Source organism: Thermobia domestica, chromosome 14 (assembly GCF_964235325.1).
Source record: "Thermobia domestica chromosome 14, izTheDome1.hap1.1, whole genome shotgun sequence".
NCBI lineage: Eukaryota > Metazoa > Arthropoda > Insecta > Zygentoma > Lepismatidae > Thermobia > Thermobia domestica.
In genome coordinates this window covers 33,053,188-33,071,208 of record NC_137467.1, presented here as the reverse complement: position 1 = coordinate 33,071,208, position 18,021 = coordinate 33,053,188, and the positions used below count along the sequence as shown (strand labels likewise).

The 18,021-nt window shown below is 34.2% G+C and overlaps 1 protein-coding gene across 1 annotated transcript in view; it reads right to left on the bottom strand.

Annotated features, from left to right (window-relative positions):
• The window catches only part of LOC145669614 (uncharacterized), a 29,832-nt gene extending 13,272 nt beyond the window's left edge, over positions 1–16,560 (bottom strand). The window contains exon 1 of the mRNA XM_081737847.1: positions 15,984–16,560. Within this exon, the coding sequence (XP_081593973.1) occupies positions 15,984–16,345 (362 nt within the window). The 5' untranslated portion in view covers positions 16,346–16,560. The remainder of the gene's footprint in view (positions 1–15,983) is intronic.
• Positions 16,561–18,021: the final 1,461 nt, after the last annotated feature.

Sequence of the window (18,021 nt, the reverse complement as noted above, 5' to 3'; positions counted from 1 at the left end):
TTGGATATAATAGTAAATTTGAACTACTTCCGTATTTGAGATGTATACAGTTAAAAAAAAAAAGTCGTGATATTACGCCAGATTCGACACCAGTTTTGGAATATGTTAATTTTAAAATTTATTAACGAAGCTTCGAATATGGAGGAGGACACTGAACACGTGAGAGCTGCATTTCTGGTGACTGTTTCTTTATATCTGACTTTCGTGACAATCACCCTCCATCTACGCATTGCTATAACTAAAAGCTAATAGGACGATAATTCCGGTCCCGATGCTAGGAGTGAAAATCGGGATATTCCCGGCTGACCATATACAAGCTTTGGTTTGCTAAAAGAACCTTGAGTGCTTTGCACGAACACCTGGTCGTCGCTCGGAAGGGCACACACGAAGGCGAGTGGGGTGCATTGTTCTAAAGTAAACACACGTTATACTCTTGTGAGTTCTCCACTTGTACGGATTGAGCTTCGCAAGCTAAATTGCCGTTTGCATACGTGAGAGCCGATTTTTTTTTAGTTTATCATCAGTGATTGTACGATATTTGCATACTCCTTCGTGTAAAATATTTTTTCTAATATTGTGCAGAAATCAGTAGTGAAGTGACTAGTACATATGTGTTAGCACCTTAACATTCGTTTCTAATTTCAGTTTTGTGAGGCAAACTCTGGCTCCAAATCATTGAAAAGGAAGGAATAATTGTGCCGGCTTGGACGATCGGTTATTACTATCAGCAGAGGACTCCAGACGATCCTTGGGATTATCCGACGTGGAACGTCTGAGATTGTTATAACTGCAACGCCCCTGAAGGAGTTGACCGGTCGAAGATTATTGTGAGTACGTGAAATCTTAATTTATCAATTGTGCCATACGGCCATCTGTATTAAAAGAAAAAATAAGATAAAGGTGGAAATAAAGAAGTCGAAGCGGTCGTAAACATATACAGTAAAAGTTACTTGTGCATTTTTAACCTTTTGATGTTCTTTTAATTTTTATGAATTACATTCAGTATTATTAATTTTCTATACAGTTTAACCAGGTTTTGTGATTTGCACCGCAAGATAATTTGTTTTTTAATATCTGAGCTCAATTTGATCAAAGCTGGGATAAACGGAATAAACAAGTGACAGAGAGAGAGAGAGAGAGAGAGAGAGAGAGAGAGAGAGAGAGAGGGATGTGAAAACGTTTGGGAAAAGGTGAAAATCAATATGAACGTTACGATTATATTTACAAGATTCTAACAACGACAAAAAACACGATTTCACGGCCACAGGTATAACCCATGGAGTCAAAAGAAAGAAATAGAACTGTAAAGATATTTGACCAAAACTAGCCTCCACTAACCACTGGTAAAAAAAATTAAGATATCTACAAGAAATGCAGAAAAAAAGTTATTAATAACAAAACAATATGTTTTGAGAGTAAAATATAGCTTGTACCACGCGATATTTGAACGCGTGTCATTTTAAAAATAACACGACATAGTTCCGATGTATTCCTGCGAGAGCTTGCGCATATTATTTTCGTAGTTTTATTTACATTGCACGAACATTACCTAACAAAGCTACGAAATGTCGTTCCCGCATGGATTATTGGTGAAGACACCTCCTTGTAGAGGTAGAACTGGCTTCGTAGATTTATGAAATCAACTTTCTAATCATCCTTAAGCAAGTAGTGTGAATATCGTAAATTTGGGAGATCACTCTTCAAATCATCGGTTCCTTCCTGTTCCCCCTACCATAGGTAGGTGGGAAACATGGAAATTATGAATTTTTTTTTCTACCATGGAAGATCAGTTTTAAAATTTGATAACGTCTCTTCTTCGTAACTGTCTACATACTATATCCTTGGTCTTCGTTCTCCCGGAATTCCTATTGCATTTCCCGCTATCAGCATGGTGATAAAATCGGAGTGCCGAATAAGGTAGAAAAGCATGCTTTTCCTTTTTTTTTTTTTTTTTACTATTATTTTCATGATCTGTTGTCCTTCATTAGCGTCCCTTAGTCCTTGCTCATTTATTTTTTTTTTCGGTCCATGTTATACGCAACATTGTGCGCCAATACCAAATTTGAAGTGCTTCTATCGGATAGATTAGCTTTTCTCAATGCAAGACCTCGATTAATCCTACATATATGTAGACGCAACAGTAAGTTCTGAAGATTGTGGATTAACATTTGCCTGATCTTGATCTACAGATCCAAGGTTTTCTTTCTGAAGCCATATGTTTAGCCATAGACATCTAAAAACCGTAAATAAAATTAAAAATTGAAATGGAACCGTGGGCAACTATATGGCAGTGTGCAGTTATATGGCTGTTTTGAACATACGCCTTAGATTGTTCCTCTATTTGGACAGCTTGTGAGACTCATTCTAAATATTCTCCGTTCCATTCGCCTACAGTTTGTTTTTCAATGAATTAAGCATTGTAAATTATGTTCGCTATTGATTCTAAAAGCGATTTATTCCGTAAGGAAAAAGAAAAACCCAAACAGAAAGATGGGACAGGAGAGAAATCCAGACTGTGAATGCTTAAGAGTTAAAATGTTGTTGTTTTGTCCATCTTTCTCTGTCTCAACATGATGCACATTATTATATTCATTTTGTTTGCATTAATTTTCATCTCTTAGAACTCAACGTAAATGTAATTTATCCTATCTATCTAGTGCTTCTCTAAGTGATGCCGAAATATTAATTCTTTCTTGCTCCAATTGGAGAAATATCCTTGCGTGTCATGGTCGGTGTCCAGCTATAAGACATACACTGAAACAATTCACCTGGATTAAGGAGCTACTATTTCTTAGAACGCCAGCCTCCTTAAATGTTAATGGTTAGCTGACTAGGACAAGTAATAAAAAATTGGATTAAAAAGAAATAGGTGAACATTTAAGAATTAATTCTAAAAATTCCGATTAGTAATGTAGCTAAAAACAATTATCAAAAGAAAATGCAGAACATGGTGAAAATTAACCATAAAAGGAAAAATTGAAATAATACATTCCGACTATTAAAATTAAGAAAGGTAAAAGAGAATTACACAAAGAAACGATGGAAATTGTTACAGATCATGCATCCTGTAATTTTTATACTAGAAGATTAAACATCAAATATGACTAACATGTTACTGCATGGTAGACCAAACGCCGAACTAACCTATCGGCCATGGGTTTACGCTCCCTACAATCAACGAGTTCTGGGTCAAATATAATGAAATGCCACATGATCGTTTTTCTGAAGTTTGATTCCACAGATATAAAATAATCAATCTATGTGACTACTCTATCTTTGAATTATATTCAACTTTTCAATTTGGAATTCATGCTAAAATTTGTACATGTTTAAATATTTGGTTCTGTAGCTATATTTTGCACATTTCAAGTTGGTAGCATTGTTATCCTGGATGTGTATATAAAATTGCCTTCTGCCAATTTTGATGACTCACTATGGTACCTGTGTTTCGAGCAGGTGTGTTTCCGAACCTAGTAACTTATTGTGAAATAGCTATCATTTCGCTGTTTTTTTTTTTTTTTTTTTTTTTTTTTGAAAGAAGAAGGTAAGATGAATATTGTGTAGAAGCTGTACCGTATACTGTATGAATAGTGTATAGAAGCTGTACCATATAAGAAATGTAAAGAGTAGCTACCAACCTTATCTCTCAAGATTTGTGTGTTTCTAAGCCTCTTGGAGGCAATGGTTTCCTGGTAAATTCAAGGTCCAAACATAATAGTGTCTGGAGGAAGGTAAGATCATTATGTCGTTTCATTAAGTTTCTGGTTTCAAGTTTGTTAAAGTTTAGTTCTGCGCTTAAATACAATTACTATTGATGCGAATACAGTATATACTGGACATTTCTGACTGAGTATATACAATTCATTTCACTCCGTTTGCTTGTTTGGAAATAGTTCCGCACCTGTGCTAATGATGACATTACGAAAGTAGTACCCAAATCATAAGCTGTCCTATCATGATATTATTGCCACCTTGCATACAGTTTTGATATTTCGTGACTTTTCACGTCACACTCAGTTAAAATATAAAATACTTGATTAACAAATTGTTCATTACCATAAACAAGTTATAAAAATATCATTTAAATTACTTTGACGATTCTCATACTACTTGCATACAAAATAGAAAATATCTATGTTGCAAGTGCTATGTTGCTACTTGCTAGTATCCTATGAGCTTTGAGCTCTCTGCAAGTGCTAATCAAACAAATGTCAAGCATGGAATATTTTGCTGGTAAATTATCAGTATCTTTAATTTCAAAACTGACTTCGAAAAAATCTCAGCCTTCCACTTTTTTTCGCCAACTGGTAATACTACTTGAAATGTAAAATTTAACTCTAAATTTTGAAACTTCACTCGTAAACTGCCTGATTTTATATGGAATAGCTCAGCGTTTACATCTTAAAGTGAAAAAATATGGAACTGTCCAAAAAGGCAGTATGAAGTATGATAAAAGCTATCAATACACGCAAGTACTGACAAAATGGTAGAAAACTCATATCTTGGTGGAATTCAATCGAAAATAGTGTGAAAAAAGACTTTTAAAAATTGAGAAAAGGTTCATATTAAAAAAAAGGGAAATATACGTGGAAACACAAAATACATAAAAAAAACTGATACACAAGTAAACTATAAACCATTAGCACCATAACCTTCTCGTCAGTCTTGGTTCCTTGTACTCTCACGTTCCTGCGCTTTCGATTGGATCATGGAATATATTCCCCCGTGTAAGAAATATAATAAAAGTGGACAATAGTTTTTCTTAAAGCAATTTATATATTTCTCTCATAAAACCTTGGATTCATAACCATGATCGTGCTTTCCTAATGTAAACCTGCAACCCAGAATGAAATTCAGCTTAGACAGTATATTTTTCTATGCTACTAAAATATTTTGTTCGAAAGGCGGGATGTACTTAATAATTTCGTATTTACAATTATATTCCTAATCTGGACTGTACAGGGCTAATTTATAAATAAATAAATAAATAACGCTTCGCTGGCATTTTATGAGTACATCTCATTAATCCAAAACGAAATTTGACTTAACATCGTTCTGAAATGAATTTAAATAATAATGATGATGTCAGGCTACAGGAGTTCTATATATAAGAACGAAAAGTCCATTATAAAATACAGTTCTCAAAAGTATTGCGAGAACATTATCTGATAAAATGCTGCTGCCCCTTAACAAAAACTGAAACTAACGTTACTCAGAAATCGATTAGCAGTCATAATGACCACTTCCCTTTAGAGGAAAACTAAAAAGAAGAAGCCGACGTTGGGCACATTTTTAAAGGTACTAAGATTCTATTTTGTCAAAAAACACACTTTGCATAGTTATTTTGTAATGATAAATCTATTCTTAATCTTCTATTCCAAAGCTTTTCTTAAATAAAAAATACAAAATTCTGCAGGACTTGTATCTTGGGCCATTCTCACTTGCCTAAAATCTAAAAGTAGAGTAACAAAATTTATTTCAATCAAATAATAAGAAATATCTTGATCTTAAATCCCATTCTCTGCAATTAGAAGCAAAATAACTGGAAATAGCTGATAAATTTCGCAATATGTTTCAAATAGAATGGTTGGGAAATTTTTCAAAGTTCGTTCCTGGGTTATTCTTACATTCGTCTATATTCTCGAATAAGATCTCAATTCATTTCACTCGCCTAAAAGAAACGAAACGGTCTCAAATTATACCATCTGCAGAGTAGGAGCCGTTCTGATCAAGTTTGAAACAAGTTTAATGCTACGATCAAAATTTCTTTCATTGTTTGTCAGTACGGACATTAATACTTCCTTCTTCATTTGAAAAAAATACTGACGAGTTACTTGGCTCTTATACTAGGAGCAGCAGTATGTCAAATATATACCTCTACGATAGGCTCAGAGCACCACAAAAAAAAAAAAAAAATCGAATTGGAAAGCGCTTGAAATAGAACGAGTTGAAAATTTCTTTGTAGTTTCCAGCTAAAGATATTCTTACAAATTTCTAAATTGTAGAAATCACACTCCTAATTTGTTACAGTTAACTACTAAAAATGAAAATGAAAATAAATAAATTATTTATTCCGTAAAGTTGGTTGTAGAATAGCTGAAAAGTAAAAGGTACAAATCTGAAACAAGGAAATCCGAAGTCAGGAAAATATTTCCAATCGTTTTTCTTGAAATATTATCAAACTTGTGGTTGGTAATAATACTTTTTCCGCTTCTCAACACAAAGGATATAATTTGAAATTCTCTTATCCGTAATAACTGAGGGAAACACATTTGTTGCTATATGATACAATATAAAACATACAATTATGTCTGTAGATAACAGAAAATAAAATCATCCATTTCTTCTATTTTTATACCTACTCTAAATTTTGACCTCATTTACGCGCTCTGAGGGACTAAGTTGGAGTTCTTTCACTTCAAATCACATTATCGCTACCCGATGAGTGAAATAATTAGTTATCATTTTCTACAATCTAGGAAGGGATAATAATATCCTAGGTAAGAGCTATACAATTATACCCAATCGTTTTATTTGTAACATGTTTAGAATTTGGATCTATTAATGGCGTGCGTTTTGCTTTTCACCATAGGGGTTATAGTTTGAAATCACACCATTTAAAAGACAAGTGAAATGACTAAAATTTTCGAGGGCCTTACAGAAAGAATGGGCCTAGATATGAATCAAACAATTTCTTACTTTCTTATTTGAGACCCTGAATATTCCAGGGTTATCTTCCTGGCCTATAAATCCCGGGAAGGTATTTATTTCCATTTCTTTACTTTATCTTCTAAATTATAAGAACAATATGACTAATTACTTTATTTTAATATATTATGACTTACTTCTAGTTTTTAAAGAATTAGCTCGTTAAAAAATCTAAAATTATTTGACTGTACATTATATAACTAATAATATGATTTTCTTAGGTTCCATTTCCATTTGAACTAAGAAGTAGGCTAATTGTTTAGTATAGGGGCCAAAAACTAGCAAAACGTAGTACAATTTACGGAACAAAAGAGTTGATAGTGATGTTGAAGTACTCAAGAAAGTATCGAAAACAATTTTCTAGGGCGGTAGGGAATTTGCACAAACCGTAAGTGTAAGAGGAAATGATTTATGTGAGAAAAGGAAATGAATTGCTGGTAACGAAGATAGAAAACAAAGAGCCCTGCGGGGCTCTATCCCGACTTCACTCGCTAAAGCTCGCTCGGCAATGCCGTCTGAATTTAATGTTGGTAACGTAATTTAACATATGAAGCCATAAAACAACCGTATCAGAATAGAATATTGCGAAAAGTAAGCGCATATGATGGTCCACCAAAGATAAACAATAGCCAAAATAGCAAACTACTAATTTTCAAATGATGAAAAGGAAACATTTTGTAAAATAATGTAGAATTACGTAGAAATAGAGGTATAGCACTATTAATAAACCCTGAAATAATGTTAGTAATAGACGTCTGTCTCCTGTCTCTGGCTTGAATTTTTGAAGAGGTATTCGGACTTCACTTACATGTGAATTAAAGCATGACATTTCGAGAAATGGGCAGAAAAAAATGTCGTGTGGCAATATTACATGCAAAATTATAAAGATAAGAATTTTTCTTGCAAATATTGTGAACATACATATTTATGCCTAAATGTTGACAAAATTGTGGGACATGTGTCTTCTGGCAGTTACCCAACCTAATTTGTTTATAACATGTAAAATTTAATATGTTTATATCAGTAGTAGAGTCAAGTATAGAATATCCATTTACATGTAAATTTAAAGTTTTTAGTGGTTTAAAAGTACGTGGACTACAAAGGATATAATTTTTAATTGTCTTATCCGTAATAACTCAGGGAAACACATTTGTTGCTATATGATACAATATAAAACATACAATTATCTCCGTAGATAAGAGAAACTAAAGTCATCAATTTATTCTATTTTTTCCTACTCTAAATTTTGACTTCTCATTTACGCGCTCTGAGGAACTCAGGTGGAGGTGTTTCAATTCAATTCACGTTATCGCTACCCGATGAGTGAAATAATTAGTTATCATTTTCTACAATCTAGGAACGGACAATAATGTCCTAGGTAAGAGGTATACAATTATACCCAATCATTTCATTTGTAACATATTTAGAATTTGGAACTATTAATGGCGTCCGGTCTGCTTTTCACCATAGGGGTTGTAATTTGAAATCACAACATTTAAAAGACAAGTGAAATGACTAAAATTTTCGAGGGCCTTACAGAAAGAATGGGCCTAGATATGAATCAGAAACAATTTCTTACTTTTTTATTTATTTGAGACGTGTTTCCAAAATGTAATGATTATTGATGTCATTTTCGATTTCGAGTGTTGAATGTTTTAAAGATTATTATAAATATTTTTATACATAACGGAATCATTATGTATTGTCCACGATTACTCAATAGGTTATGATTATTAATATATATTTTTTGCTATATCTTTTTTATGTTATGTTAAACAAATGATACACATTACGAATTTTTTCCGTAGTATTAGGTAAAAATTCATATTATAGTACTGTACAAACTTGTATTTTACCATGCGCCAGGCGAAATAGCACTAACTTCAGGCAAAAAATGTGCATACAAATAATTTTGAAATAAGAAACTGATAAGAATAAATAAGAGGAGCAACAATCTTGCGATTTTAATGTCTTTTCCGGTACATTTCTAATTCTTTATCATAATTATAATAATAACTATTATTATAAAAATTAAACAAAATAAATACCAATGAGAAACATCTACTGTGCTAGAAGACTATGGATTCGATAGTGATAGCGGCCCTATTTGATCATTTTCTCATCTCTACTCTTCCTAATATTTTGGGGTCTTTCACGTCTAGAGTACCCTACTCCATAATGTTAGTTAAAAGTGTATATTAACTAGCTGTTATAAATTAGTATACGAATTGAGCTTCATCCTCCTAACGTGATGACAGCGAAAGATAAAGAGTTAGTTAATAACATCTTTAACACTTCCTTTTCCCAAGTTAAGGTAAACAAAATAATGATATATAACCTACCGTTTAATCAAAACTATGATATCTTGCATAAAACTACCTTGAAGTAACATAAGACGGGGTTACTTTGCACAAAATTTGAAAAGAGATTCACAGTACTCTGTCGGTAAAACCATGAACAGTAGAGAGGAAGTTTCAATTGCCGCCGTAAGATAGAACATGTAACTGTATTTCGGCTATAATGTTTGCGGTTAATTCAGTTCAAATTACCGGGGAAGTTTGTTCTAGTAGAGGTAAAGGCTACAAAGTCACTGTAAAGGATGATAAAATTTAACAGATATCATCTTTAGAATTTCCGTCGAAGTTAAATTAGTTCCGTAGAATACTACCATGTAGAATGGGACTTTGATGCAGTAGTTGAAATTGAAATGTGAAACGTTCTAAAGTCATAAAAAAAGTAAAACTGAGAGAAGGCGTTTAAGCCTTTACTAAGGGTTAATTTGCACCAGTGCAAAATACCGCTTAGACAGGAAATTATTACCACTGGAGCCTCCTGTGTTTTCAGTTTAGGTAAATTTCATATTTAGGTAGATGCTGGAACGGGTTGCTTGTTAGAAAACAAATAATGAACAGTGGCAGATCCAGAAAAGTAGTATGAGGCGCTTCATTTAAAAATTATTTTTAAAAAATCACTAGATATTTGGGGACTGGGCTTGCAGCTTATACACGTAGGAATCACTAGCAATAGATTTTTAGGCAAACCTTTACTTTGACTCAAACAGTGACTGCAACGATTTATCTGATCCGGTGTCGGAAGCAATTTAGGAATGATTCCCAAAATGCTCCAGTTTGCTCCCGGAACCTGATCAGTTGAATCGGTTATAGTTACTGTCCGAGTCAAAATAATGTACAATGCTAAGAATTATACTATAAAGACAAGGGCCAAAATGTTACTAAACACCATTCTTAATCAATCCAGGTGAAGTGGTGACTATCAATATTGATATCTATATGGGGATTACCACCCCACCCACACACTACTCAAGTACCATAAAAACATCCAAAAAATATTTAGTCGAACCACTACTATAAAGTTAACGTAAGAAGGACATAAATTAAAAAAACACTTATCACTAATTATAAATCAGTGAAGCATGACAAGGAAAAATAAATTACATTTCCCCAAGATAATGGAACAACCAGCAGAAAAATAAATACTTTGCCAAATACTCAAATGCAAAGCAAATCAAGAATAAAAATAATATCAATTAAAAAACGAAAGCACTCGCCGTTTGGCCATACGAGAACACTCATGAGTAATGAACTCATAGTTTCTGATTCCCGAAAAAGTAAAATGGCAGGAACGCATGCGCAATACTCAACTACATATTACTGAAAAATGTTCGTTTCTGCACAGACGTCGATTTATTAAAGCGAGCAAACTTGTTATTATACCAAACAAGACTAACCAATAAACGCCCACTTTTACCATACGTCGGGAATATCTTCAGCGTCGACCACAACCATCACAGGCTTTCTCTAACTCAATTAAACCACAGTGCTGAAAAGCGATATGAGTTAGTATCCGAATCAAATACAAACTTATTTAAAACGACAAGTTCAAATTCTCTGAAACAAAAATTCAATAACACGCTCACCGCATTCCACTAGCAACAGCACACACATACAAGCAGACAGAATATGTGACGTCACAGTAACAAACTGCCATATGAGTGTACAGAGAGACAGTGGAAAAAATATGAACTACCACCAATCTCTGTACTAAGACGTCACACCAAAGGCACTAACAATTCCAACAAGTGACTCACGCAGAAACAGTTCCAGGAAGTGACTAAACCTGAAAGAACCGATTAAAGTCACTGTTTGAGTCTAATTGCAGACTTGTGGTTTAAAAAAATCATGCAATTTTGGCTGGGTTTCAGCCTGAAAGTTACAAACCCCGTAAATCTTAAACTGATTAGTGTTCGGATCATATTCTTGGACAAAAGGAATAACCAAATCAAATCAGTTTACAAAACTGATTTTTTCTGTTCGTCAGCTGGCACTTTTGAGGGACATATTTTAAACTATTAGAATGAGGTTTCAGAGTTGGTACCAGAAAATACATAATTTCCTTGACAAATATCGATAATTCAAAGTAAGTACTGATACAGATACCATCAATATAATATCAATGTTAATAAAATGAATGCAGTTTTGTGTAGAGTGTAAAATGTTTAAATACTAAATGAAAACATTGCACAGAAACGTATGTTCAACATACTCTTTTTGATGTTGTTGAAAGGAACCCCACATAAGAAACGTTTCACATTTCAATTTCAACAATTGCATCAAAGTCGAATTATACGCACTAGTATTCTACGAAACTAACTTAACTTTGACGGAAATTCTTTTAAATTTAGGCTGTTTTTACAGTAACTGATTTCCATACCACTGCAACAAACCCTCCTGGTAATTACAACTGATGCTAACCCCCAACATTATAGCCAAAATACAGTTACATGTTCTATCTTACAGCTTATTTGAAACTTCCTGTTTACAGTTCATGGTTGTATCGACAGAGGACCATGAAATATTTTTCATATTTCGTGCAAACTAACGACCGATGTGCAGATTAACCGCGTGTTACGGTATCTAGTAACCACTGTAAACGAAATGGAGTATCAAAATTCAATGTGTCAAATCATGACACAGGACTAGAAAAATGTTTGGGAATGAAGGAATCCACATAATTAAGAAATTACGTCCCTAATGTATTGTGGTATTTCGGAACACAAATACGCAAGCAAAGAACGCATTTCAGAATGTTACCTATAAAAAACTTAGGAACGTTCAAGTACACACTCAACACGCAAGCCATGTAAGTTTATCCTAAATACAGTATTTTGCGCTATCCTAGTTTACCAACATTCTGCGTAATGCCTAATCTGCATAGCAATCTTCTATTTACTGTCCATCTAGCGCATGCTCGTTATAGTTGTTTGTACAATAATTCATATATCATGTACGTTTACTAAGCCCCTAAAATGATCCTATATTGAGAAATGGAGGTCCATACCCTAGAAATGATTTCTGAGAATATAAAAAGTCGACTTTTTTTTGAAAGAAATTAGTGCAGCTATGCAATGGATTTGTGTATGGACCTCTACAATTAATGAACAACCATTGCTGGTAAAAATATTCTTTATTTTGTATTTTGCTAATGTCGTTCTAAGCCCTCCGGAGAAATGAGGCTAGACCCAAATGAGCTAAATCCTGAGTAAAATTACAAACGTTCATAGTATTTTTTCCAACACAATACATTCCACGTTTAATTTGGAAAATTTTAGGATGAGTATCATTCTCGCGATTTCATATTTTACAAAAGTCTCTATATAAATAAAACAATATCGTCGAGCACCTATATTTTAAATATGTGCAACAATTAGTGAGTAATGTGTAATCAATAATAAAAGAATCTTTTTTTTTTTAAGAAGATATAAACTACATAAGATTTGTATGAGTAGTAGTATATATCTTAAAAATATATATTCCTTTATATCTTGACAAAAAAATCGATTTCTTGTTATTATTTGGTATACAGCTACTGTATGTGTGCCACGCCATTTCCAAATTGTAGATTTAGGCTGTATACTGTAGGATATAGGAGCTATATACTGTAGGATAGATCCTAAGAAATCCCTTACGATTCGTCCTAGACTCAAAATCTCAACGTGTATGGCATCAGATCGCATGCAATTTCCTGTTCTAAAGGATCCTATGAGATTTATCTTGTTTAGAGCAAGTTGTTTTGGAAAGAAAATTCGTAAGATTTCGATTTAAGCGACATCAGGTGAGAGAAAGTGAAAACACAACTGATGAGGTATCTTATGATCGTGCAGGTTTACTTTAGGTGTACCACTCGAAATAATTGTTGAAAAATTATAGTTTATAAGGGGTGCTATACAGTACGAGATCAATCCTAGGAAATATCTTAGGATTTATCTTAGGAAAAATGTTATGACATATCTTGTAGGAAATCCTACACATTTTTGTGCCATACACGTGAAAAGTTTTCCTGTCTGACCGAATGACGTTTATCAACATTGTGAAATAGTTCTATTTAATAAAAGTACAAAGTTGAAGAATTACTATGCTAACCATACTGCACATCCCACTTATACTAATAAATGGCGCAATATTGTTAAATGGGATACTTCTAAAAAAATGTCAGAAGGGTGCTGGTATACTTTTGGCGCACCACATTTACAAATAAAATTTAAAAGATTTACAAATACAATTTAATACTTTGCATGAAAAGACATTTATAAGGTTCAAATTTCTGCAAACAACATAATTAAATACAAAGTAATACAGCTGCATTTTATGTTTACAATTGTAGGGTTACTAGTGTAAAATCATTATAAATGTTTAACGACGACGGATAAAATAGGTTAGAGACAATGTTTAGCAGAAAGGGTCCAGCTAATTTTTCTAAGAAATGTTACAATTTCGGTAGTTTCTATTTACATTAGTTTAGTTTAGGCTGGTTCAGGTTAGTTACGGTTATGTTACGTTAGAGTTTATTAGTAAATGGCTCCAGCTAATTTTCAAAAAGTAATAGAATTTTGCTTACTTCTATTGATATTAGGTTAGTTTAAATTTGTTAATTTCATTAGGTTAGACTTGGTTAGGTTGTTTTAGGTCTAAGTACTTCCATCTTTCATTTCTCCTATAAATTTTGTATCTTTTGCCTACTTCTGGACACCTTCTGCGAAACATTTACCTATCTGAGTACATATGAAAGATCACCGGTGATACTATTTTCCACCATCGGTTTATTTCTGTATAGTTTACAGAATCTATAGTTTATGTTTACAAGTGGAGCGCTATTACCACGATACCGTGACAATCGCTATTCAAACTCGTATAATTGCCGAAACCCACTCGTTTTCACTACATTCACTGACGCGCCTGCTTCCTTCGCTCACATCCCTTGACTGACGCTCGGGCCCCGGCTTCGCCCTGTTCTGACTAGGGTTAGATAGCATTCGTACTTTCCAGAGGCCACCTAGCAAAACTTGGTTTGCGTTTTTAGCACTATAGTTTTTATACTATATATCCGGACCCCGTATTTGTACGCAAATCGCAGAAAAATTGTAGTTTAACAACAATTGCTTTTCATGGTCCACTTGAGGAATTTTATCTATGCTATGTGAATAATTTTCATGTCTGCCAACGCAAATCATTTAGTAAACAGTGATAAAATATAATTTTTCAACAATTATTTCGAGTGGTACACCTAAAGTAAACCTGCACGATCAGAAGATACTTCATCAATTATGTTTTCACTTTCTCTCACCTGATGTCGCTTAAATCGAAATCTTACGAATTTTCTTTCCGAAATAGTGTGTGCTCTAAACAAGAGAAATCTCATAGGATCGTTCAGAACACAGGAAATGACATGCGATCTGATGCCATACACGTTGAGATTTTGACTCTAGGACAAATCGTAAGAGATTTCCTAGGACCCATCCTATAGTATATAGCGTGCCTTACTGTTTCCTAAATAATTTGCGTTGACCAACATTAAAATTATTCACATAGCATAGATAAAGTCCCTCAAGGGGGCCACCAAAAGCAATAGATGATAAACTACAATTCCTTTACGATTTGCGTACAAATACGGGAGCCGGATATATAATAGAAAAACTATAGTGCAAGATACGCAAACCAAGTTGTGCTAGGTGGCCTCCGGAAAGTAAGAATGCGGGATATCATATCTAACCGAGTCATCTTTCATATCTAACCGAGTCAGATCAGGGCCAAGCCGGGCCCGAGCATCAGTCAGGGGGTGCGATCGAAGGAAGAAGGCGCGTCAGTGAAAATATTGAAAACGAGTGGGTTTCGGCAATGATACGAGTTTGAATAGCAATTGTCATGGTATCGTGGTAGTACCCCTCCACTTGTAAACATAAACTATAGTTTCTGTAAACTATACAGAAATAAAGTGAAAAATAGTATCACCGCTCATCTTTCATATGCACTCACTTAGGTAAATGTTTCGCAGAAGGGATTCAGAAGTAGGCAAAACATACAAAATTTACAGGAGAAATGGAAGATTCAAGTACTTAGACCTAAAACAACCTAACAAAATCTAACCTAATGAAATTAACTAACTTAAACTAACGTAATATTAATAGAAGTAAGCGAAATTCTATTACTTTTTGAAAATTAACTGGAGCCATATACTAATACAATCTAACGTAACATAACCGTAATTAACCTGAACCAGCCTAAACTAAATTAATGTAAATAGAAGCTACCGAAATTGTAACATTTCTTAGAAAAATTAGCTGGATCCTTTCTGCTAAACATTGTCTCTAACCAATACGTCGTTAAAACATTTATAATGATTTCACACTAGCAACCCTATAATTGTAAACATAAAATACAGCTGTATTACTTTGTATTTAATTCTGTTGTTTGCAGAAACTTAATCCTTATAAATATGTCTTTTCATGCAAAGTATTAAATTTAATTTGTAAATCTTTTAAAATGTGGTGCGCCAAAAGTGTACCAGCACCCTTCTGACATTTTTCTTTTAGAGTTATCCAATTTAATAATATAGCGCCTGGTATTAATACAGTGGGATGTTCAGTATGGTTAGCATAGTAATTCTTCAACTTTGTACTTCTATTAAATAGAACTATTTCACAATGTTGATAACGTCATTCGGTCAGACAGGAAAACTCTTTACGTGTATGGCACAAAAAGGGTAGGATTTCCTACCAGATACGTCATAACATTTTTCCTAAGATAAATCCTAAGATATTTTCTAGGATTGATCTCGTAGTGTATAGCTCGCCTTACTTACTTCGAGATATCACCCATATTAAATACTTCTTGTGAAGCATTTCTTTTAACCAATTTTCCAAACCCATGTAACCGTATTATCAATCTGAACCAATTAGTATATGAAAAATTGAACATTACCTTTCTGGCCAAAATGAATTTAAATTTTTTGTGGTTAATTGTTGGGAGTCATTAGAGTACGACGCGCAAGTCTCCTGAACCACTATTTTTCTTTGCGTTTCTATATTACTTTTTAATGCAGGATCTGATTCTGCAAATTCTGATTTCAGCATATCAACGGTCACTTTCACATCCAAAGAATACATAGCTGTACCCTTGTCCATTGTTTGCTCTCCTTCCGTTCTAGATAATATTAACTCTTTGTTGTCAGTCATCAGTTCGTATGTCCAACCTTTCCCTTCGAGTGGATCTTCCGTAGGTAAGTCATAAACAATTTCTTCTTTACACATCAATTCCAACTTAACAGACGCCTCACCAGCCATTGTGAATTCTAATTATATAGGAATTTAACACTGTTCTTATACTTCCCTTATATTGTTTGCCAGTGTTTTAATGAAATGATTTACGAAAACTTTCAGAAAAGTAACTTTATTTTTCCAATCTTCTTCTCCTGCGGTTGCGTATTTCTTTCGTAAAGTGATTCAAAGTTAATAGAATGTATAAGGTTGGGTTATATCGGTAAAGGGACGCTGATTGGCTGGAGAAATGACGTCACTGCAGGAGCAGCTATGATGTAGAGATGTGCATGATCGAACGATCAGTATAGTCGAACGACCAGTCGACTATTCGTCAGATCGTTCGAACAAATTGTTCATTTTGAGAATGCCGTCGGAAAAGACTCTTGTGTCGACTGCTGGATTATTCGTTCATATTCCAGTCAGGCTAAAGTTGATTACAGATACTGGCGCATGCGCTCTGAGTCAACTTTATGCCAGTAGGCTCTTCCGTATTGGGATTTATTACTTCTGATAAATGTTCGCGCCATTTTCAGATTTCCAGGCATGAGTGGAAGAGGGAGAGAGGTAAAGAAACTGTTATTGCCGAAGAAGAGAACCCTTGTTCGTTTTTTTTTTTTTCCTTCTCCTTTCAACCCACCGTGAACAAAATAATGACACAATTGAAAGAATGAAGTTGGTGCTGTGTAGAAAGTTTTCTTCAATGAAGATGAAGTAAGTGATCGCTCGTTCTACCTCTGCCTTTCCTTCTTCTGCCAAAGGGACTATGCTATTTTTATTAGAAAAAAGAGACCTGTTTCATTGTTTTCCCGAACATGCAAATCTTTTCCTAGAACTATTAGACCCTATATTCATATTAATGAGGTACATCGTCATTAGCAATATAAAATAGACTTTCACACACATACAAAATATGTCACAAGCAACGGATATGAACGTGTCATCCGGAACCAAATTTAATCCATTCGATAAATATAACAAAGATATGTTCATTCACAAAAAAATAGATCTCATGGACAATGGAGTAAAGCTTCGCAGTGAAGTACCTATCGCATCAACACTGTTCATTGGAAAGTCATGGTTTATAGTTCATTCTCTTAAGCATGAAACAAGCTTTTCAGATGTGCTATGTATTGTGACCCATAACGTACTTGAATAGGTAAAATTTGGAGAATGTCGGGAAAATCCCTCCAGAAATCCCTACCATCAACTTAAGACCCCTCTGGAGTGGCTCTGGGTAAAAGCACACAATCCAGATGTACCTCAAAAATACTATAGGAGATAAGAAATGTGTGTACATAGCTTTGTATTGATAGGCGGAATAGATATGACAGAAAAACTTCTATACCAATACAAGCTTACCCCTTATACTTATTCTGTCTATCAATACAAAACTTGGTACACATATTTCTTATCTCCTAAACAGTGGCGTAGCACGGTTTTGTGGGCCCCCCTGCAAAGTATAGAGAAGGGACCCTAGTTGTAAAGCCGATAGAAGTAAGGTTGAAGTTCTACTTCTTTAAATCTTTATTCATCGCAAGACTTCGGGGCCCCCCGCAATGCGGGGATTGCGGGGGCAGCTGCTACGCCACTGCTCCTAAAGTATTTTCCGAGATACATTTGGATTGTGTGCTTTTACCCGGGGTCACTCCAAACGGGGTTCAAAGTTGATGGGAGGGATTTCTAGAGGGTATTTTCCCGAC